General features: G+C 45.4%; 2 protein-coding genes across 2 annotated transcripts; one reads left to right on the top strand and one right to left on the bottom strand.

Moving 5' to 3' along the window:
* Positions 1-890: 890 nt before the first annotated feature.
* LOC143765230 (lysosomal protective protein-like) lies at positions 891-12,070 on the bottom strand. The gene is made up of 15 exons (XM_077251685.1): positions 11,935-12,070; positions 10,777-10,940; positions 10,129-10,240; positions 9,784-9,834; positions 9,601-9,687; positions 6,965-7,120; positions 6,584-6,675; positions 6,063-6,147; positions 5,840-5,931; positions 5,101-5,173; positions 4,224-4,372; positions 3,163-3,238; positions 2,933-3,022; positions 2,494-2,595; positions 891-1,449 (listed from the first exon to the last, which is right to left on the bottom strand). The coding sequence occupies exons 2-15, from the start codon at positions 10,938-10,940 to the stop codon at positions 1,366-1,368; spliced, it is 1,413 nt and encodes a 470-aa protein (XP_077107800.1). The 5' UTR covers positions 11,935-12,070; the 3' UTR covers positions 891-1,365.
* A 3,833-nt stretch (positions 12,071-15,903) lies between these two features.
* Positions 15,904-19,701, top strand: NEURL2 (neuralized E3 ubiquitin protein ligase 2). The gene is made up of 2 exons (XM_077251686.1): positions 15,904-16,612; positions 19,460-19,701. Exons 1-2 carry the CDS (start codon positions 15,904-15,906, stop codon positions 19,573-19,575), a joined length of 825 nt encoding a protein of 274 aa, XP_077107801.1. The 3' UTR covers positions 19,576-19,701.
* The last annotated feature ends 3,119 nt before the right edge of the window (positions 19,702-22,820 follow it).

Below are 22,820 nucleotides of genomic sequence, written 5' to 3'. Positions count from 1 at the left end.
CTAGGCCTCCAAGAGACAAGTCCTCACATGACCATATTGATGGGACAGAGGAGGAGGAAAAACAAAAAAAAAAAAAAGTTGTGGCTCTGGGAAGGGGAGTGACCCAAGGACGTGAAGGGGTTAAACGGGCATTTATTTTATTTATGCACATTTCTCAGAGAACCCCTTTAACGATCCAAAAGTTAACCATGACCTGCCACTTACTATGTGGAAGGGAGCAGTGTTGGACAACCCCTCTTCTCTTTACATGTGGGTTGATAAATATCAGTTTTGTCATGGCAAGGCCTGATGGTGCATTCATACGGCCAGGGATTGAAATTGGTTGAATCCACTTTTGTAGCTTGAATGTAGTTCATGAACTTGTGAAGGATGGGCAATCCATGCAGATCGTTAAAGGTTTGTCATTCATAGACCACTTCAATATTGTGGCGTGCTTGTCTCATTAAGAAGCCTGAAGATGATCAATTCAGTCACACAAGCTTGGACCTACCACGAATCTGAGAGCTCCATTACCATTCACATGCTTGTCCACAATGAGGCGGACACCCAAACATTATCCAGGGTGGTCTTTTAGGGCCTGTGGAGTACTCATGGCCAGCCCCTGCAGACTATAGGCACCATGAATACTCCATGCCAGAGGTAGTCATCATGGGTGTGAGTTTTTTTTCCAGGTCAATTTAAGATATATGTCAAAACTGCATTTTAAAAAGAAATTGTTACTTTTCTACACTGGGGGGAAAAAAAAAAAAAAAAAAAAAAATAAATTATAAATTTCACTTTGCATAAACATGTAATGGGAATCCCCCCCCCCCCCCCTCTGATAAATGCAAGAAAAAAAAAAATCCAAATTGCTTACTTTTTTTCAGAAGAAATTTTCAAAACCAGACAAGTTTCAGAAAACAAAATTTAATTAACGTTTGCTACATCCTGATTTGTAAAAAAAATAAAAAATAAAATTGTAAGTGCAAAAGCAGTGACATTGTGACATACAGCCAAGACATCCATGCTATCTTACAAGGGAAATGTTAAGTCACTGACTGTTAGGCCACAAATCTGATAAACCCGTTGACAATCATCTACTTTGAAACTAAATCAGTTTGAAGAAAAATAGTGAATAGTATTTCAGTGCCAACAACCACCCTGAGACAATGACCCGTTCATAAGAGACATGCAAGCGATTCATGCCAAGGATACAAGAGTTTGGTCAAGTTACTGAAACTTGTAGCACTGTTAAACACAGACTTCAAATAAGTGCTCCTGGATCTAGGAGGCTGTAACAACCCCCCAAAAAAATATGTATAATTTTTTTTTTTTTTTTTTTTTTTTTTTTTTTAATTGTGCAGTCTTAGCAGCAATGGTCAGGCTTTAGAAAGGCTCATTGTTAATAAAGCGGCTGAAGACAATAAAGGCAGAGCTGGGTTTGTCCGTTGGCACCATATGACCGGCTCCCTGGAGGAAGAGAAAGACAGATTTTAAGTTACAGAATATGACAAGATCTACATTGTTACGGTAATGGATAGATAAAATGTCATAAGGCTTCAAGAAATGGTGCTAGTCACCATCTGCAAATCCTAAAGGTACCGTCACATTAAGCGACGCTGCAGCGATAACGACAACGATGCCGATCGCTGCAGCGTCGCTGTTTGATCGCTGGAGAGCTGTCACACAGACCGCTCTCCAGCGATCAACGATGCCGAGGTCCCCTGGTAACCAGGGTAAACATCGGGTAACTAAGCGCAGGGCCGCGCTTAGTAACCCGATGTTTACCCTGGTTACCAGCGTAAAATGTAAAAAAAACAAACAGCACATACTTACATTCACGTCCCCCCCTGCGTCCACTTCCTGACTGACTGAGCGCCGTACAGTGAGAGCAGAGCGGTGACGTCACCGCTGTGCTGCTTTCACTTTCACTTTGCGGCGCTGAGTCAGAGGAGGAAGCAGACTGCAGGGGACGCAATGTGAGTATGTGCTGTTTGTTTTTTTTACATTTTACGCTGGTAACCAGGGTAAACATCGGGTTACTAAGCGCGGCCCCGCGCTTAGTTACCCGATGTTTACCCTGGTTACCAGTGTAAAATATCGCTGGTATCGTTGCATTTGGTGTCAAACACAACGATACACGCCGGTCTGACGACCAAATAAAGTTCTGGACTTTATTCAGCGACCAGCGACATCACAGCAGGATCCTGATCGCTGCTGCGTGTCAAACTAAACGATATCGCTAGCGAGGACGCTGCAACGTCACGGATCGCTAGCGATATCGTTATAAAGTCGTTTAGTGTGACGGTACCTTAAGGCTTTAATGAACAAAGCTGCAAGCAATGTTAAAGGTGAAAGACTACCCATTTAAATGGGTTACACGATTCTCACAGCTACTAGTTTTATATTCTTTAGATATGCTGTAAAGTCAAGAAATACCTCTTAAGTGTCATTAGAGAGTTTGTAGCTACATTGGCGAAACTGAAAGCCTCTTAAACCAAAGGTTAGTCATACCTTGATTGTCAGGAAGGTCAAGTTGGAAAATTCCTTCACAAATCCTCCGATCTGCTGCTGGCCTCCATCTGTATAAAACCATGGCCGGCGCTGTACCTGCAGCTAAAAAGCCAGCAGAAGAGCTGTGTCACCCAGGAGTTTTTGCACCACAAACAAACAGCATACAGCATGCAGTATTCTGTTTATGGCAGTCTGTAGTCTGACAACATGCGAAATGCCCAGCAGATAAGAATACTGTGTTACAATATGGTAGTTCTAAAATAAGTGAGGGATCAGCATCAAGATCTACAGACTGCAAGCATGGAGGTTGAAATAAAAGCACTGAACCAAAAAAAAACAAAAAAACAAAACAAAAACACATTATATACTGATGACAGGCAACATATCTGAAGGCAATGCAATGATGTCAGGATAGTCTACATCAGTGACAAGCATTTACCTTCTGCTGCAGAGAATCCACAAACCACTGATCACCCAGGAAGTTGCAGGCCATGTCCACATCACCATTATACACCAGAATACGATATTTCTAAGAAGAGCAAGATGTCAGAGAAACATACCAATAATAAAACTCACATTCAAACTTCGGATCAGAGTCCTACATAACCCAGGACCATGATCGGCTTTATGCAGCCTCCTGACACTGGTATGCTCTGTTGCCGCACTTACCATGGTACTCAGTAGCTTCAAGTAATGGTCAGCCATTGTCTCATACACACGGCCATAAGTTCGGTATACATCAAAACTGCAGAAGCAACAGAAACACATGTCATAGAAGGCTATATAGACCACTGCCTCCTGCCAAAGCCAGGTTTTGTCCCCCTTCAACAAAAACAGCTGACATTTGAATGGTCTTGGTCAGCAAGTAGTAAATTAGAATTTATTTTTTTTTCCCCCCCTCTCTATTTGCTGCATATGAGGAACGTAACACTAATGGAATCCGCAGCGTGTGCGCAAGCCCTTGCGGAATTTTCCGCAGCGGAATTGATAAATCCGCAGTGCAAAACCGCTGCGGTTTTTACTGCAGATTTATTGCGGTTTCTAGTGCAGTTTCCGCTGCGGGTTTACACCTGCAGTTTTCTATTGGAGCAGGTGTAAACCCGCACAAAGAATTGACATGCTGCGGAATATAAACCGCTGCGTTTCTGCGCGTTTTTTTCCGCAGCATGTGCACTGCAGATTTCGTTTCCCATAGGTTTACAGTGTACTGTAAACTTATGGGAAACGAGGCGGACCCGCAGTGTGTGCAAATACCCTAAAGGTGTGGTTTTGGTGCAGAAAGGTCTGCTGTGAATGCTTACCATGTGCACGTACTCTTACAATGTTATAAGGCTTTATTGTTCACCCAAGTCAGGGATGGGGAACCTCAGGCCCCAGGGCCATTTATGGCCCCCGATGACCTTTTATCAGGCCCCCGAGCAGATTCTCAGGGACCACATTCTTGGGCACGGAGGTGTATTTTGATTGCTACCAGTTCATTAATTTCTTCTTGCTCTGTTAGCACACACATACGCAGTGTTCACTACTGAACCCTGAAGGGCATGAAATAAAAGATTACGTCCTGACACCAGGGCCAGGATGTACTTTGTGGGCGGAGTTTGTACGGCCCCCAAAGGATGGTAGAAATATCCAAATGGCCCTTGGTAGGGGGGAAAAAAAACAAAAAAAAAAAAAAACGGCATTTCCCCACCCCTGACCTAAGTGATCACGAATGTTTGTGGCGTTCTTACCTGCAGACCTCCCATTTATTGACCTCAGGAGAAACATGTAGGGCATTCCTCACAAAGGGGTTATTCAGGAAGTTGCTGGAAGCCGTAGTGTTCACACATGGTGGGTCCAATTTAACAGGCTTATCCATGCCAGACAGAAGAACCAGCTTCTACATCAGAGAAGCTCAGTGAGACCTTACATCCTGATATCCGTACCCTACATGTCTAGTAAATACAGCGGCTGAATAACTCGGCTATGCAAGCCAAAACTAGGACTGGAACCTACACAGAAATTGTGAGCTTCCAGATGTTGGACCCACTCCCAAATTCTGTCAGGTTAAAGCTTCCACTAAGAGACTGTCTTTTTTACTGGGTCATCTAAGAGCAGCATAGTTTATGGGACAGATGCAAATTCCAGTGATGTGTCACTTATTAGGCTGCATTCTGTAGATTTGATTTCTAGATCACTAGAGGACTATTAACCTGCTGCCATGTAGTCCTTTCTATTGATAATTGTATAAACCCGCCCCACCACAGAAAGCTGCCAATCAGTGGTGTGGGGCGGGGTTAGAGAGCTCAGAATTGAGAGAAATTGTAGATCTACAGCAGATAAAACGGTGATTTTAGCAAAATTGCAGCAAGCAGCCCAGTAAGTGATACAGACCCTTGGGATTTTTCCCTTACATTATGCTAATGAGAATGTGATAGCCCAAAGGTAGCCCCATGGCAATCGTGTCCCAGCCTCCTGCAGATAAGCAGAAATCTGAGTTAGAAGATTAATTAGTTCAGGCATGGGCAGATCTACTACCGCCGACTCTAGGAAACCTAAGCGACTCAGAAACACGAAGAGGAATAAGTAACAATGCGTTTCTCTATAGTAAACATACAATGCACTTACTTTCTCAAAGTGCACATGCAATTTTGGTGAAATGAATCCAGGGAAATGAACAGCTATGTGATCACCTTTATCCCTGAGATAAAAGGAGAAAAGATTAGGAAATCATCATCATCTAAAGTCAGGTGTAATAGGTTATTTGTAAGCTTCCCCCATCTGGAATACAAAGGCTTAGAGTCTAGGGTAGTAAGACGCCAAGTCCTTTTATCCAGATAAACCAGTAGTAGCTAGCTTCAAGTCACAAAACAGTCATTTCTCAGGAGGGGAAGGGGCATATAGTAGAGCTATTCACATCTCTAGAATGTGCAGTGTATAAGGGCAGCCCAACTGTTCTGTCACTAGGGAAGGGGACAGTGATGAGCAAACGTGTCCAGATAACGTCTGAGCATCTGAGAGTGCTCACATATTATGTCAGGGTGCCTGCAGCTGTCAGACAGGCAATCCCACAAGTGTTGAGGCTGTCCATCATTCGCTCATCACTACTGGTGGGGGTTTCAGCGAGCACAATCTGGTCTGCCTGGGAGCTCTACACTGCACGCTGAAGCCTCCGACACCACAACTTCTCCCGGCAGTAAACAAGCAAGCTCTGCTGATCTGAGCATGCATGCTTACTAGTTGTTTAGGTGAGCTAATTGCTCAAAATTGTCAGCTACAAGTATGATCTTTTGAAATGTCTACACTTCACATCAGCAAATAAGAAAGTAGTCACTGTAAGTGCATACCTATCAGGGACACTACTTACTGGATCTCCCCTGGTGCTCCGCCAGCACAGTTCTCATACAAGTTATAGATGTTTAGACCGGTGCTGTACACATCATGCATGGCTTCTTGTACCTGCACACAATTATACGCAGTAATGGTCAGATACAGCAAAACCACATTGTGGAAGAATTAGTCAAACTAAAAGAAAAAGTCACTTCCTCTTGACAAACCAAGCTCTTCACAGCCACAATGATGGTGCTTACCCGCAGGGAGCATTCAGTGTCAGGGTTGTTGTAGAACTGACAAGTTCCCTCTTTACAGCACAATTTCTGCAGTTCCTTCCAGAGGCTGCAAGAAACAGAACAAGATGTAACGGAAGGCTGATATTACAGCTCCTCAGGTGCCAGATTACTGTTTGCAGACAGTGGTTGGTGTGGGGTGAGCCAGAAAATACAGTCAGAAGACCCTTGAAATAGACAGGTCAAACGCCCTCTCCAGAGAGGTAAACGCTCCCTAGGATTAGAAAAGGGTGGCTGCTTTCTTTTAGTAACAGCACAACCCCTGACTGAGTTGTGCACCATATTGCAGCGCAGCAAAGGGAGCAACTCTAGATTAGGGCAGCCGAACACCGACTCTTCTGCAGCAAGAACATGCAAGTTTGACTACACAAAACAAAACAAAAAAAAAAAAAAAAAAACACACAAAAAACAAACACGCCAAGTTATGGAAAATTATATATATATTTTTAGGATAGTAATTAAAGAAGCTCAATATCGACACTTACACGCTACCCAGGATTCCATGGTAATAGGCAAAGAAAACCAGGGAATTGTCATTGCTCTCGTAGCTACTCAGCCCATTGCCCACAGCAATTCCCTACAGACAGGGGGGGGGGAATTTTTTTTAGAATAATGTACCATAAATCCACCTTAGTTGTATGCATTTGATGAAGGCAACAGGTTACAAGTCATATGCAGGATTGTCAGTATTCTGCATGTTCCCCAGGCTGCGTCACTATATGCATGGGGAGCATATGCCTTACATGTTTCCAGGATCCAGCACCCACTGTACTAGGATAGTCAGCTAGTCTGTACAGATCCATAACACATCATGGCAGATCTGCGTAAGGAACACTTCATAGTCTACCCCTACTGACAGCCCTTACCTTGAGATTTATACTGGAGTCTTGGGAAACCTCCAAAGCCAGTGATGGGACGTAGACACCTCCGTAGCTCTCTCCTGTGATGTAAAGGCTATTTTTACTATATTCTGGGAAGAGTCTGTAAAATTCCTTCAAGGCTAGATAGTTATTAGAGGCAACCTGTGAAGCAAAAGAAACTTATCAGGACAAGCAAGCAGGTAAAGAGAAATTCATACATGATCCAAAATACCTGGTAATGGTTTCTTATACATTACTAAGCGCGCTGCAATCTGGGTCCTTGCAAGATAAGGAGCCCAACTCTAGGAATAAAAAGGACTGCAGCATATTGAGCACCAAGTTTTTCATGCACCTTTGTGTCTTGCCATCTCTATTGGCCCCTTTGTGCCTATAGCTTCACATAGCTGAATGGCGGTGGGCGGGAAGGCTTATTCTTACATTGCTAAAGCTACAGTTCCCAGCAGCAGTCTCTTCTGAGGTGCTGCAGATCTGTCTGGAGTTCTCACCAAGCTAATCTGCAGAATTTCCAGTATGCTCCTGTACAATTCTCTGCCTGACCAATTTATTTTCTGCCACCTATAGCAATATAGCTAACCACCCCCCCCCCCCCCCTTTGTCAGCTGAAAACTATGCAATTCTCCTACTCTAAGAAAAAAAAAAAAAAAGCCTATTTCTAGAACATATGAGTTGTTCACATGTCTTCAAGTGATGTAATGAGGCCAGACGATCTATTGCAATGTGTAAAGGTAAGCTACAAATCCTGCATAGGAGATTCAATAAATCTGATGAAACGGCATTGTCAGGGTAGGAGCATGGAGTAGCTGGGAGTTATGCACAAGACACTTTGCAAGTACCATCTCTGAACTCTGATCAAACTTCATGATTATGTTTATTTTGAACGACATCTTTTGTAAGGATTTGCACTGATCACTTTAATGCACTGTCACTTTGAGCATTTGAATCAAAGTCCTGTGATGTTCAGTGGCAATTCATTAATCCACATTGAAACACCTGCACTATGCACTTTATATTTCATTGTGGATGAGTAGCCCGCTACCTGCATATTCAGATAGCATTAACACATCACTGGATTGCTTCATGTGAGTGCCAAATCTTTCATTAGAACTTATAATGGAATATTATTTGTGCATACTAGTATACCGTATGTACTCTAGTGTAAGCCGAGATTTTGAGCCCATTTTTTTTTTTAGGCTGAAAGTGCCCCCCTTGACTTTTACTCGAGTCAACGTTCCGGGGGGGGGGTGTTCAATTCTTTTGGGGAGCGGCGGCTGTGACATGCTCACCTGCTCCTGGCGCGGTCCATGCATCTCTGACTGATGGTCTCCGGGCGCTGACGGATACTTCCAGCATTGAGTGGTCACATGGTACCGCTCATTACAGTAATGCATATGGGCGCGACTCCACTCCCATAGGAGGAGCATGACCGGTGACTGCTCAACTGCTGGAAGCACCCAGAGAAGACCATCAGGGAAGCTGCCAGGGACCGCGCTGGGAGCAGGTGAGTATAATGGGGAGGGCGAGCAGCATTGCGCGATATTTACCTGTCCTCGTTCCACCGCTGGACAGGCGAATATTGCAAGTGACGGGGGCCTGAGCGACGAGAGGTGAGCATGTCTTTTTTTTTTTTTTTTTTAAATCACAGCATATGGGGCAAATATCTCTATGGAGCATCTTATACGGCCCATAATCAGGATTTGTGCAGCATTATATGGGGCATCTTATGAGGCCCATCATAAACTGTATGGAGCATTATATGGGGCTCCTGATTCTATATGGATATTCAGACACTTAACCTACTGATGCCTCAATTTTACTTTTATTGGTATCTATTTTTATAATTTACTGGTAGCTGCTGCATTTCCCACCCTAGGCTTATACTCGAGTCATTAAGTTATCCCAGATTTTTGTGGCAAAATTAGGGGTCTCAACTTATACGGTAATTACTTTATGATTTACTCCCATGCTCATGTGTCTCCATGTTCCATAAGCTTGATACATTTCATCCTGGTTTTCTCTCTTTTTATAAACCAATTAAACATTTGTATTTTATCTTTACACATTGCAATATCGTCTGGCCTCATTACATCACTTGAGGACGTGTGTACATACTTTGCTCATTAGGTAGCATAGTCACCCAACATGTCACTTGACCAGTGACTGGCTGCTGTGGTCAAGCACATTAGATGATTAAAGTGCCCTAGTGAACAGCAGTTGGCACTGGAAAGAAAAATGCAACCATTTTTCTTCTCAATATAACACCTGAGATTGCTGAAGTGGTTACAAAGCCTCTGAAAGGCCATGAACACCCCAAGTGTGAAGCTGTGCTTTTTTTTGTCAAAGTTTGGAATGGATTTTTTTTGTAACAGACAAGACATCCTGAGGATTGATTAGCAGTAATCACGAAGGGCAGCATTAATTAAAAGCCATTTAAGTTGATTGACATGCAGTGTGACATTTCTGCAAATTTCACAAGGATGATTCAGATCAGACAATGCACACAATAACGTTCCAAAACCGGTGTGTAAACAAGGCCTGAAAGATACTACAGTTGAATATAAAAGCAAACATGGTGGAAACCGTTATTTCTGTGGCTATTCCACTTTTGCAGAGGGTTTTACTACCTCGGTATCATTGGTCTTGTAGTCCTTGTTATCAGCATAGGAGAAGCCCACACCAGCTGGAGCCTCAAGATACAAGACATTTGCAATCTAGAGAAAAATAGAAATCGCATGCTTAAAAGCAATAAAAAAAAAAAAATATATATACACTCTATCTCTATATATCTCCAGACAGCCCATAATTACCAAGTTCCAAGAGTAGGAGTTATATTCCAGTGTTGTTCCATCGGGTTGGATCTGAGCATGGAAGGAAAAAGAAACCAAGTGTAAGACACAGGTAAGGAGAGTATAGAAGGCTAGCACTCGACTGTAGCGGATGTGACGGTGCAAGTGAACGGAACCAATGGTCCCATCAATCATAGAAGTTCATAGTCACTGCACTCGTACTATGAAGGAGGCTTGATTCAAGTGAAAAAGTTTTCACTTGAATCAAGCCTCCTTCATAGTACGAGTGCAGGGATTATGAACTTCTAAGACACAGGTAAGGTAATGAAATGGGAAACTAGGATACATCCTAAGGTGATGACATACGAGGAAGGGGCCATGTTCGGTCAACAATCCATCCAGCGAGCTACAGCCAGGACCACCATTCAGCCACAGGACCAGCGGGCTAGAGCTGGGATTCTTCTGTGCCTCGACAAACCTTAAGAAATAGTAAGAGGATGGAGGAGGAAGTGATCAAATAAGTTTGCAGATTCTGCCATTCCCTCCCAGAATTTGGCAGATCTCATACATTATTCAAAACTTGGCCATAGCAATGTGTTAAAAGGAACCAGCCATCAGCTTTGACAATCCCAAAAAGCAACACAGGGGATCTCTATACATCAGCATTAATAAAGAATCTTATAAAAAGGCAGCTCTCCAGCCGACAAGTGTGACAGCCTTGATTACCATATTTGTGAGGAACTCTGACTTCGGTCACCTCCTGTATCAGCCAAGACAGGAGGAGTGACAACACCTGATGAAGAACCGCCCAGTTGACTCAGTAATTTGCATACGGTGGTAGGTTTATTAATGATGCAATGGCAGTCTAGCCCCCAATGTAGCTGTTATATTGGTTTAGCTTGTCACAACTAGTAACAAGTGCTCTTTAAGGATTTCAAAGAAGCTACAGATTAATGGTGCTATATAAAAGAGTAAGAAATAAATAAACAGGAGGAGAACTGACAATATACTCACCAGTAGTGGAGATGCTTTCCTCCTGGCACATTTAAATAGCCCGAAAATTGGCGGAAGGACGGCTGCTTCTTAAGCCCCGGGAGGTAGGTGATCTCATCTGAAGAAGGTGCACCATCTACCAGCAGAGCTCCCAGGAGCACAGAGCAAAGTATGGACAGATGCATCTAGGAGGGGACAGAAGGGGTCAGTCACAGGCCATGAATTCGTGTACTGTGCCCCCACAAACTGGCCATCACTTAAAGGGATGTGCTCCAATACCAGACAGCCATTGTACAGAAGTAGTGCCGATCTGAGGGGCGCATCCGGTGCAGCTACTGCTGGACAAGCCTGTACACAAATACTGAACGGTTGTTCTTGCCAGAATTAGGGTCAGCGTCAGATCTTACTCTAACACAGACATCTTGGTGTTAAGCCGTCTGGCCCTCCATATAAATCAGGAGCCAGCCTGATCCTGGAATATGTAGGCGGGCGAGTACTTCATACAGATCACTGGATGGCCATGATGGTGCAGGGGTAACAGGAAGGACGACCCCAGGGCTCGGCATCACAGAGCGGGTGGGAAGGGAACAGGTCACCAGTGTAGGGAGCTCGGCTGCATGGAAGAACACTGGATAGGAGACATATCCCCCTCCAGGAGAAAAACGGACGACACAGACCATTGTAGAAGACAGACATCCGAGCCCTTACAGGCAGACACTGGCTGTGGAACACCAGCACCATCCTGACAAAGGAAGGGTCAGCCACAGGAATGCCAGGACCCCCACCATAGGGCACCATTGCTCTATAGGGCACCATTGCTCTATAGGGCACCATTGCTCTATAGGGCACCATTGCTCTATAGGGCACCATTGCTCTATAGGGCACCATTGCTCTATAGGGCAGGAGCCCACACCCCACATGATGGGACAGGGCACACAATGGCGCCACCTTCCTCCCCACGGGTGGTCAGCGTCAGGTGCCGGACAGGGAGCGCCGCCAGCACTGCAGTCACACAGGCCGCTCACCTGGCGCCAGGACAACCACTGACAGACTACCCCAACACCTCGGGCGGGTAACAGAGAGCAATAGCTCGCACTACATAGCGGGCAGACCCCCAAGCCCCTAATCGCCTAACTCCCCCTGTAATGCTGCCCCCCACCACCGCACGTCGGCCATTACCTTCCTCCTCCCGGTCCTCTCCCCGGTCAGCGATCACTTCCTCCTTCCTCTTCCCAGTATTTGTACTTCTTCTCCCACTTCGTGGCGCTCATGTGACCCGGGTCATGTGATCTCACCACGTGACAGGGAGTCAGGCGCTTCAACATTGAAAGAAGTACGGTTCCCAAGATGCTTCGCGCAGTTGGCATGTCTGTGTGTGCTGCGGCAGAGGTGCGGGCTGAGGGCTCAGTGACAGTCAGACAGTGTGTGCCGTGTCCCAGGGATAGCTCCCTGTATTGCTGCATCACACATGGCGGGAAGTCATGCTATGGGAGATTCCAGCTGTGATTAACCCATTATAGCACCAAACTGTGTTCCTCTGCTATTACTCCTGGAAATGTATGAAACCAATGGCTAACTTCATTGCACAAAATGGCCTCCTGCACAGCCTGACAGGAATAATACTCTTCATTATTCATATGTGTCCAAGAGGAGTAAGGGTATGTTTCCACGTTCAGGAAACGCTGCGTTTTTGACGCTGCGTTTTTCCGCAGCGTCAAAAACGCAGCGTCCAGATGTTACAGCATAGTGGATGGGATTTCATGAAATCCAAACTCCACTATGCGTTAAAAAACGCATGCGTTTTTGCCGCGAAAACGCATGTGTGGTGCGTTTTTTCGAAACACAGCATGTTGCTACTATGAGCAAAACACGCAGGTACACCGCAGGTGACCTGCCAGTGACCTCAGGTGCAGTTTTGGTCAGGATTTTACCTGCATAAAATCCTGACCAAAGCCTGAAGCAAAACTGAACGTGGAAACATACAGGAATAGCACAGGGAAGGTGTAGGAACACAAGTTTCCTTGGAAATGGACGTTTGTCTTGAAACAGAGATTACCTCGAACCAAGCCGGAGCCTTCCTAGCTGTCCTGAGTCCGCTTAGAGCACACAGGCCGGACTGATGGCAGGATGGGAGCCTAAATCAGCACTGGGGGGCATTAATGAGGGACCGTGAGCCATCAGAACGTCCCATGGGGGCTTAGACAAGTGATCATCGTTTTGCCAATTTTCTACGCCCCTCAATAACAATAAAAAGTAAGGTCCCAACTATGTAATGTGATTTACACCATAGCCTGGCAGAATCTATTGTGTACCAGCTCATGGCACGTGGCTGCCCAAGATGTTGCCCAGGCGTGCCCCTCTTACCAACACTGCCCCCTATACATTGGTAGGTATCAGTCAGTGAGGATGCAGGGCATTGCTCCACTGTGTATACTGGGAACGTTTCTCAATGGCTTTACCCAATGTAGGTTACAAACCAGTTGTGAACAGAGGCTAAGGCTACTTTCACACTGGCGTTTTTTGTCCTCCATCGCTATGCGTCGTTTTGGTCAAAAAACGCATCCTGCAAAAGTGCTTGCAGGATGCGTTTTTTCTCCATAGACTAACATTGGCGACGCATTGACACACGTCGCAACCGTCGTGCGACGGTTGCGTCGTGTTGTGGCGGACCGCCGGCAGCAAAAAACGTTTTTTGGTACGTCGGGAACGTCTTTTCCGACCGCGCATGCGCGGCCGGAACTCCGCCCCCCTCCTCCCGCACCTCACAATGGGGCAGCGGATGCGTGGAAAAAGAGCATCCGCTGCCCCCGTTGTGCGGCGCAAACAACGCTAGCGTCTGTACGTCGGCCAGACGCACTGCGACAGGCCAAGTACGACGCTAGTGTGAAAGTAGCCTAAGGCTAGGTTCACATTGCGTTAGTGGGTGATCGCTAACGGACAGCGTTGCACGGCGAAAATGTCGCAATTAACGCTGTGCAAGGGGTCCGTTAACGCACCCATTGACAGCAATGTAAATTTCGCCTGCAGCGCATCACTAGCGCGTGCCTTTTTCGGCTCGCGCTAGTGATGTGCCGTTCTTCTGTGACGCGCCTCGGACGCTGCTTGCAGCGTCTGCGGCGCGCCCGAGGTCCGTTCCCCGCTCTCGCAGATCGGGGATCTGCGAGAGCGGGGACGTTAACGCGACCCCTGAACGCGGCCCCTAAATAAACATTGCGTTAGCGCAATCCGCTAGCGCTAAACGGATTACCTAACGCAATGTGAACCTAACCTAAGGCTGAGGTCACACTTGCGAGTGCAATGCGAGAAACTCGCATCAATACCCGACACTCGGGCCCGGACTGTGCGGCTGCATGTATTTCTATGCAGCTGAACGCTCCGGTCCCCAGTGCCGGCGGCAGTGCCAGGTATTGATGCAAGAGACGTGCGAGTTTCTCTCATTGCACTTGCAAGTGTGACCCCAGCCTAAGGCTGCATTCACCCCAATTGCAGGGAGCTAAACAAGCACTGACAACTCTATGCAAGTCATTTCGGCACTCGATTACAAGGCTGATGACCAATAATGGTTAATATGATGCTTCTGTCCCCATACAGTATCGGTTTCTCAGTAGCACATCTGTTTACACTGGACAAATTACTTTTATGCCTGCATAAGCGATCCAGTCACTCAATGGAGGCGCTCGATATTGCTTGTTTGTGTGGTGATTGCTGGGCTCTTTATACTGGCCAGTAATTGGGGAGCGAGTTTTCCTATGAACTTCTTTTGCTGATTGCTGGCTCGCTAAAAGGGCCATTAGGGTGTGTTCACACATTCTGGGGACCGACCCCCCACCAGTATTCTCATTATGGGTCCGCTAGAGGAAAATGTAGGCTGTGTTCACACTGTGTATTGAGGCGCACAAATCTGATGAGTTTTTCAAGCAGAAATCACTTCAGGAGACTCCTTTTTGGAGGAGGAGTTTTTGGGTATGTGCAACATCATCGGCGGCTTCACCGTCGGCTGAAATATGTTGTGTGCACGAACCCTGTGGAGCAGTTTTTCTTTTCCTGAAGAAGTTTTGGAGGTTTTCTTGTAACCTTTGCAGTGCCTAATTTGGAGTCAATAAGGATTTGCCTCAAAGAAGTTTCATGCACTTTTTCTTCCAAGGAATTTTCCAAAACCACTTAGGGTATGTGTACACGTTCAGGAAAATTCTGCTGCAAATCCTGCTGTGTTGGCAGAAAAAATAAAAACTGCACAAAATACGTGCATTTTTGTCAAGTTTTTTTTTACATGGGTTTTTGTTGCAGATTTTGCCCTGCTCATTAGTACGGGTGAAATCTGCAACCAAAACGCTGAAAGAATTGACATGCTGCAGATGTAAAGGAAAAAATAAGCAATGTGGGCAGGAAACTTCAGGAATCTCATTCACTTTGCTGGCATCGGGAAATCCTTCAGGTTTCGTGACAAAACTGCACAGAAGAAAACATGATAAAAATGTATCGTGTGCACAGACCCTTAGCAAAAACACTTGATAAAAGTGTTTGGTTTTTACCTCAGTATTTGTCAGCCAAAACCAGGAGTGGGTGATAAATCCAGAAGTGGTGATGTGTTTCTATACTTCTCCTCTGACTGTTCCACTCCTGGTTATGGAATATAAGAAGGAATATATGCACAGTAATGTCATTTTGATCTAGCCGTGCACTGTGTTCATTTTAGAGGGCATTTTTGTGCCGCTTTTCAGGTGGATTCTGGGCGGAATCTGCTTGAAAAAGACGTTGTGTGCATCGAAGTAGATTTCTCATAGTCATGAATAGAAAACGTTTTTGAGGAACATTTTGGAGAAGGTAGTCTAAGAAAAACTGTAAAAAAAAGTGTGACCATAGTCTTACCCCCAAAAAAACTTTCCCATGATTTTTAGGGCTCTGCTGTAGTGTTAGTAGTGGCGGAGTAGCTAAACTTGTACATAGAGCAGATGTCGGAGGTGGCAGACTGCTTACTGCACAAGATAGCCGGTTTCAGCAATCCTACTGATGAAGTCCACACTACTTCTTGTAATAAGAGATAGCATAGGTGTTGGGCAGCTCCACGTCCCCTAAATGGCTCTCCACCACTCAGCGGCAGCTGTCTCAGGACAAGTCGTAGCCTTTTTAAAAATAGCCTCAGGCTGCATGTCATCTGAGCTCTGTGCTAGAGCAATGGCCGTGCTGGGCCAGCCATTTACATGCTTCCACGCTATCCATGGGACAAACGTTCGTATCGACCCTTCGGCCACTCAAGCTACCAGAGTAGAAAGCTTTGCTAATGGCATCTGCTTCAGTCAAGACCCACTGGCACCTGGGCAGCTGTTTTTGGTGGAAATTGAAGAAAAAGAATTGGGCTGGTGTGGTCACCTAAGAGTTGGGCTTATGGCCCGAGATCCTCGCAGCTTGGACTTAGTGCCAGAATATTCACTACCAGACCTTGTAAACCAGGGGGATAGCTGGGTATTTGCCATCACTCGGAACCACAACAGGGTGACGCCAGATGAAGACGAGGACATGTCCAGGTTGGGAAAAGACCTCGCAGATCCTTATCTGAAAGTGGGCAAGTTTAAAATTCCTCGAGACAAACTGATAGCCCGTAGTAGGCCTGGTCGCTTCAGTCATATCCTGGATGATTTATACAAGACCAATATTCTGCCACCCACTGCTCGGAGAAGCCGGATCGGGGTGCTGTATGAGCCACAGGCAGATGGCACTGGTCATATGCACATCATCATTAACGGAGAAGACATGGGTGCCAGCGCTCGTGGGCTTCCAGCATCTCAACCATTATATGCTGTGATCGATGTCTTTGCCTCCACCAAGAGCGTCCGGGTGATCCAGTTAGAATATGGATGTATGTATCACATTCAGCCGTCTGCTGTGGGTACAGGGTTCTGTAATCTAGGGGTGGGGCGAGATTTCCAAATAAGACATAGCAGTTCTCCCGCAGATATTCCTCTACTTCCTCACATAGTCCTTACACTTAGCAAGCTGTCGCTATCTATCTATAGTCTACTCTTCTCTCCCGATCTGGGATGACGGGTGGAGACATCATTTAGTATTTCATCAGTCGTGTAATTTTAGGAATGACAAACCTGCCCTAGATTTCTAAATGACTGAGATTTATTACTTAACTTGTCATGTAAGAAAGCTATGTAATGTATAATCACACCTCTTTCCTTTAGCTAGGGGTCCCATCAAGCCCCCATCAGCAGTAGCTGTTTTTTTGCGGTTGCTGTTCTTACTAGAATTTTGGGTTAACATATTGTAAAATCATACTACCTGTTTTAGAAATTAAACTGGCAGATGATGCTGATACTATTGCATTCGAAAATTAAGCAGATGTGGCACTCACCCCAATGTTGCTGAATCAGTGTCCTTTATTCGCTTTATGCGGCATTAGACATTTATGGAGAGGCGGCAGGTGAAGGTGAGGGGTGCCTGCCTCCCCGCACCCCTCACCTTCACCTGCCGCCTCTCCATAAATGTCTAATGCCGCATAAAGCGAATAAAGGACACTGATTTCAGCAACATTGGGGTGAGTGCCACATCTGCTTAATTTTTGCAATACCTGAGATTCTACTTTCCTGATATATGTAGAGCACCGCCCTTTGATGCATCGACAAAGCTTTGTGTTTTAAGTCTTTGCGAAAATCCATCCTCTATTGTTGCAGCCTGTGAAGACTATTCTTTACCTGGTGCCACTCAGTTCTGAATCTGTTTTTTGGTGTGTATTGCATTCGAAAGGCGGATGCTGTTGAGAGGGATACAGATCATTTCGCTCTCAATGTGGACGCCAGGCAGCTTCAGAACGCTATTAAGGCCGGTTTCACACGTCAGTGGCTCCGGTACGTGTGGTGACAGTTTTCTCACGTACCGGAGACACTGACTCACGTAGACACATTAAAATCAATGTGTCTCTGCATATGTCAGCGTGTTTTCACGGACCGTGTGTCCGTTTGAAAACCACGGAGGCATGTCAGTGTTCGTGGGAGCGCACGTCTCACACGGACCCATTAAAGTCAATGGGTCCGTGTAAAACACGTACTGCACACGGATGCTGTCCGTGTGCCGTCCGTGTGCCGTGCAGGAGACAGCGCTACAGTAAGCGCTGTCCCCCCAGCTTGTGGTGCTGAAGCTGCCACTCATTTCTTCTCTCCAGCAGTGTTCGCTGGAGAGAAGGAATGATAAATAATTTTTTTATTTTTTTTGCGGTTGAAATAAAATACCCTGTAACCAACCCCCTCCCACCCCCTGTGCGCCCACCCGCTGGAAATAAAATACTCACTTAGCTCCCTTGCTGCGTCCTCTCAGCGCCTCAGCTTGTCCTGTATGAGCGGTCACATGGTGCCGCTCATTAGTGATGAATATGCGGCTCCACCTCCAATAAGGGTGGAGCCGCATATTCATCACTGTAATGAGCGGCACGTGACCGCTCATACAGGACAAGCTGCGGCGCTGAGAGGACGCATCGAGGGAGCTGGGTATTTTATTTCCAGCGGGTGGGCGCACAGGGGGTGGGAGGGGATTGGTTAGAGGGTACTTTATTTCAACCAAAAAAAAACAAAAAAACAATGATTTTTCATTCCTTCTCTCCAGCGAACACTGCTGGAGAGAAGAAATGAATGGCGGCTTCAGCACCCAAAGCAGGGGACAGCGGTTACTGTAGCGCTGTCTCCTGCACGGTCCGTGTGGTACCCAGTTGGCACACGGGCGGCACACGGCTGCCGCACGTGTGCCACACTGATGTGCCACGTGAGCTCACGGACACGAATAAGTCTGGTACCGATTTTTCCGGTACCGGAATTATCTGGACGTGTGAGACTGGCCTAACCTGCAGGTTAAACCCACATCTGCAGGCTAATAGCGTTTTGTACGTCAGGTTTCCTTTAGAGGAACCTGTCATGTTGAAAATAGTGTCTGATCTGCAGGCAGGATGTTATAGAGCAGGAGGAGCTGATCAGATATACATTTTTATGGAAAAAAATGCAATAAAAGTTGTATTTTAATCGTTGAAATCCGGGTGTTTGAATTCAAGTCCAGTGGGTGGTCCTATTCAGTGACTGAAAGTGTTCCCTGTATGACTGTGAATGCAGAGATAGCTGTTAATCACCTGTAGGACCGCCCACTGGACTCATACATGCAAACACCAGGATTTCAGAGAATAAAACACAAGTTATACTGAATCTTTTCCCACAACCCTATATATCAAACTGCCCAGCTTCTATTTCTCTACAGTATCTCCTTCATGCCATCTTTGACTACGTGTGCCCTAATGTGCATGTCCGGTTATGTGGAGCAGAAGACATAAGATATTCCAATCTGGCACCCACAGCTGTTCGCGTCCTGGTGGGCATGTGCGCTCCTCCTTAGCGTACCTCTGACCCCACTGCCCTGGATCATCCTGTTACACACTTACGCTCTGGTTGATTCTAGTCGTCCCTTTGTATTGCATTCACCTTTTTTGAATTATGCTCCGATCCTCTCATTGTTGATGTTTTTTTTCAGAATTATATTTCACCTTTGATTAAGACCACTGCTTTATAAACCACTGTTATCCACCAGAATATTGCTTGACAAAGGCTTAGCTAGTTGGGAGCTGAACATTGTCATTTTTGGACATGGACTAATAAAATGTAATTCTTATTATTGGACCGTTGGAGTATTGCCTAATAACCTAGACATGATCTCTTTATCTCAGTTCCCTCCCTGCAGACCCTGTGCCGCTTAGTGATCCAGAAGCATGTGGTCCATAGACTGGCAATCGATTGGCTAGATTTACCGCAACTACTAAAGAATTTCTGCAAGTATGAGTGATGAACCCAAAGGCTGTCTTTTAGGAAACACATGACTTCACAGCATTTAGAATTGACACGCCAAGAAAAAATGGGCGACACTGTCATACATACTAAGGCGAACCATGGGGGAATGTGCTAAGAAAATAATTTGCTCAAAATCCATCAGTATGAGGCATCCTAAGCATACAGAGGACCTTCCTCTGTGGACCACCTAGAGCAGCCAAAGAAAAGTGGTGTATATTACTGGAAGATGGCCGACTACAAACGATACCCCAGACGGCTAACCTGAGAATTTCCTACTGAAACCAGATCCATGAACACTAATGCTAACTCTCATCACTTGTGGACTGTCGGACAAGGGCAGAAAAGAGCCCCTGTGCCAGAATAATGTGTGGGCCCTTTTGCAGTTCAATAGCTTCTCATGATGCACAATTCCACATTGTTTTGGAGGTGAACCTCTTGGGCCCTTATGCGGCTGCACCAATGATATGTTGCCGCCGGCTACTACTACAGAGCCAAGCAGCTCATAGTCTAGTCACCCTGAGCAGTCTCTTAGGACTTGTGCTCCACAGTTGACACCAGTAGTTAAAGGCCAAAGCTTTTAATAAAGGTTCATTCAGACAAGTGTATAATATGGACATTTGCTGTTTGAGTAAAACTCTGACAACACAATAACTAATGTAATTTGAAGGGAATCTGTACGTAGGTTTTTTGCTATCTAATCTGAGAGCAGTATACTGTAGGGACAGAGACCCTGATTCTAGTGATGTATCACTTAGTTTACTTGGTGCAACCGTTGTGACACAATCAGAGTTCTTAGATGTAGCAGAGCTCAGAAAGCTAATTCCGCCCACACCAGCCTCTCTATGTACATTGTGTAATGACAGTGAGCTGCTTATCACAGGAGGGGGCGTGGTGGGACAACTGCACCAGTCCTGGCATATTTTGCTGATAAAACCTTTAGTGTAAATAAACAACAGCACACAGTTTGATAGGTGATACATTATTGAAATCTGTGTTTTAACCCCTTCCTTATGTTGTCCTAGTTTACATAGCAAAAACCTGCAGACAGATTCCCTTTAATATGTTCTGATGACATTTTTTTCAAACATTGAGTTGCCTATAAAAGCCAAAAAAAGGTCACATCCTATTTTTACAGATACGTTGCCATTATTAACCAAGGAAATTGTATTTGATCATATACACTTATATTATTTTTTCTTATATAGCAGAATATTTCTTCTATTCTACAGACATCATCATTACTGAGGCTGCAGAGGGAACCCGATACCTGGAGCTCTCCCGATAATCAGCTGTTCCGAGTCGCAGCTGCATGTGTCACGGCTGTGTACCAGTCACAGCACATGCATGGAGATCCTGTGTTGTGATTGTCACACAGCCGCGACACCTGCAGCTGCGGCGCCAGACACCTGATTATTATTATTCATTTTTATAGCACCATTTATTCCATGGCACTTTACATGTGAAAAAAGGGGCACACATAGACAAGTACAATAAACATGAGCAATACAAGGGACACACAAGTACAGGAGAGAGGACCCTGCCCGCGAGGGCTTACAGTCTACAGGGGATGGGTGAGGATACACTAGGAGAGGGCAGAGCTGGTCGTGCGGTGGTTCAGAAGGTTGAGGATCACTGCAGGCTGTAGGCTTGTCGGAAGAGGTGAGTCTTCAGGTTCCTTTTGAAGGTTTCCGTGGAGTGCTTCGGGCATCGAGGTTCCCGATGCAACTTCTTCGGTAAGTGTTATAGCTTGCCGAATAAGGTGGGAGCCGACGATGTTCGCTCATCTCTGTGACCATAGCCTTAACCCCTTCCCGACATGTGCCGTACTAGTACTGCTCTGCGGGAACTGAGTTCCCACGAACCGCAGTACTAGTACGGCGGCACAATCGCGCGGCCTCACGCTGAGCGCCGCAGCAATCGCGTGCGGGTGTCAGCTGTATATGACAGCTGACACCCCGCAGCATTTAACCCCTCTGATGCCGCTGTCAGTAGTGACAGCGACATAGAGGGGCATCATGCAGGGACGGGGGCTCTCTGCGCTCTCCCACCGGAACAACGCAACGCGATCGGGTTGTTCCGGTGTTCTGGAAGGAGTCCCCGGATCCAAGATGGCCGCAGGGCTCCTTCCGGGTCCTGAAGTAAGGTGGCTAGCCTCCTGCACTGCCTGTCAGATCGCTGATCTGACACAGTGCTATGCAAAGTGTCAGATCAGCGATCTGATCTAATATAGTCATGTCCCACCCTGGGACAATGGTAGAAAGTAAAAAAAAAAAAAAAAAAAAATAGAATGTCTAAAAAAAAAAAATCACCCCCCCCCAAAAAAAAATAAAATATTTCCCAATAAATGCATTTATTTATGTAAATAAAAAAAAACAATAAAAGTACACAGATTTGGTATCGCCGCGTCTGTAACGACCCGCTCTATAAAACTATCCCACTAGTTAACCCCTTCAGTGAACACCGCAAAAAATAAAAAACGAGGCAAAAAACAACGCTTTATTATCATACCGGCAAACAAAAAGTAGAATAACACGCGATCAAAAAGACGGATATAAATAAACATGGTACCGCTGAAAACGTCATCTTGTCCCGCAATAAAAAAGCCGCCATACAGCATCATCAGCAAAAAAATAAAAAAGTTATAGCTCTCAGAATAATCGATGCAAAAACAATTATTTTTTTTATATAAAATAGTTCTTTTATTGTGTAAAAGCGCCAAAACATAAAAAAATGATATAAATGAGGTATCGCTGTAATCGTACTGACCTGAAGAATACAGCTTCCTTATCAATTTTACCACACGTGGAACGGTATAAACGCCCCCCCCTAAAAGAAATTCAGGAATTGATGGTTTTTGTTCATTCTGACTCCCAAAAATCAGAATAAAAAGCGATCAAAAAATGTCATGTGCCCGAAAATGGTACCAATAAAAACGTCAACTCGTCCCGCAAAAAAACAAGGCCTCACATGACTCTGTGGGCCAAAATAGGGATAAATTATAGCTCTCAAAATGTGGTGATGCAAAAACTATTTTTTGCAATAAAAAGCGTCTTTTAGTGTGTGACGGCTGCCAATCATAAAAATCTGCCAAAAAAAGCTATAAAAGTAAATCAAACCCCCCCCATCATCCCCTTAGTTAGGGAAAAATAATAAAATTTTAAAAAATGTATTTATTTCCATTTTCCCATTAGGGTTAGCGTTGCGGCTAAAGTTAGGGTTGGGGTTAGGGCTAGGGTTGGG

This window comes from Ranitomeya variabilis, chromosome 4 (assembly GCF_051348905.1).
Source record: "Ranitomeya variabilis isolate aRanVar5 chromosome 4, aRanVar5.hap1, whole genome shotgun sequence".
Classification (NCBI taxonomy): Eukaryota; Metazoa; Chordata; class Amphibia; order Anura; family Dendrobatidae; genus Ranitomeya; species Ranitomeya variabilis.
The sequence above is the reverse complement of the archived record's forward strand: the minus strand, read 5'-3'. Positions and strand labels throughout refer to the sequence as shown.

Excerpts from the sequence above, each read along its gene's own strand:
- NEURL2 (XM_077251686.1), top strand. The coding sequence starts at position 15,904 with ATGTCATCTGAGCTCTGTGCTAGAGCAATGGCCGTGCTGGGCCAGCCA. Across the intron at positions 16,613-19,459 it reads GATCCAGTTAGAATATGGAT|TTCCCTCCCTGCAGACCCTG; the intron begins GTATGTATCACA and ends TCTTTATCTCAG.
- LOC143765230 (XM_077251685.1), bottom strand. The coding sequence starts at position 10,940 with ATGCATCTGTCCATACTTTGCTCTGTGCTCCTGGGAGCTCTGCTGGTA. Across the intron at positions 9,835-10,128 it reads CCGAACATGGCCCCTTCCTC|ATCCAACCCGATGGAACAAC; the intron begins GTATGTCATCAC and ends TTCCATGCTCAG. Across the intron at positions 5,174-5,839 it reads GGAGCACCAGGGGAGATCCA|GGATAAAGGTGATCACATAG; the intron begins GTAAGTAGTGTC and ends CTTTTATCTCAG.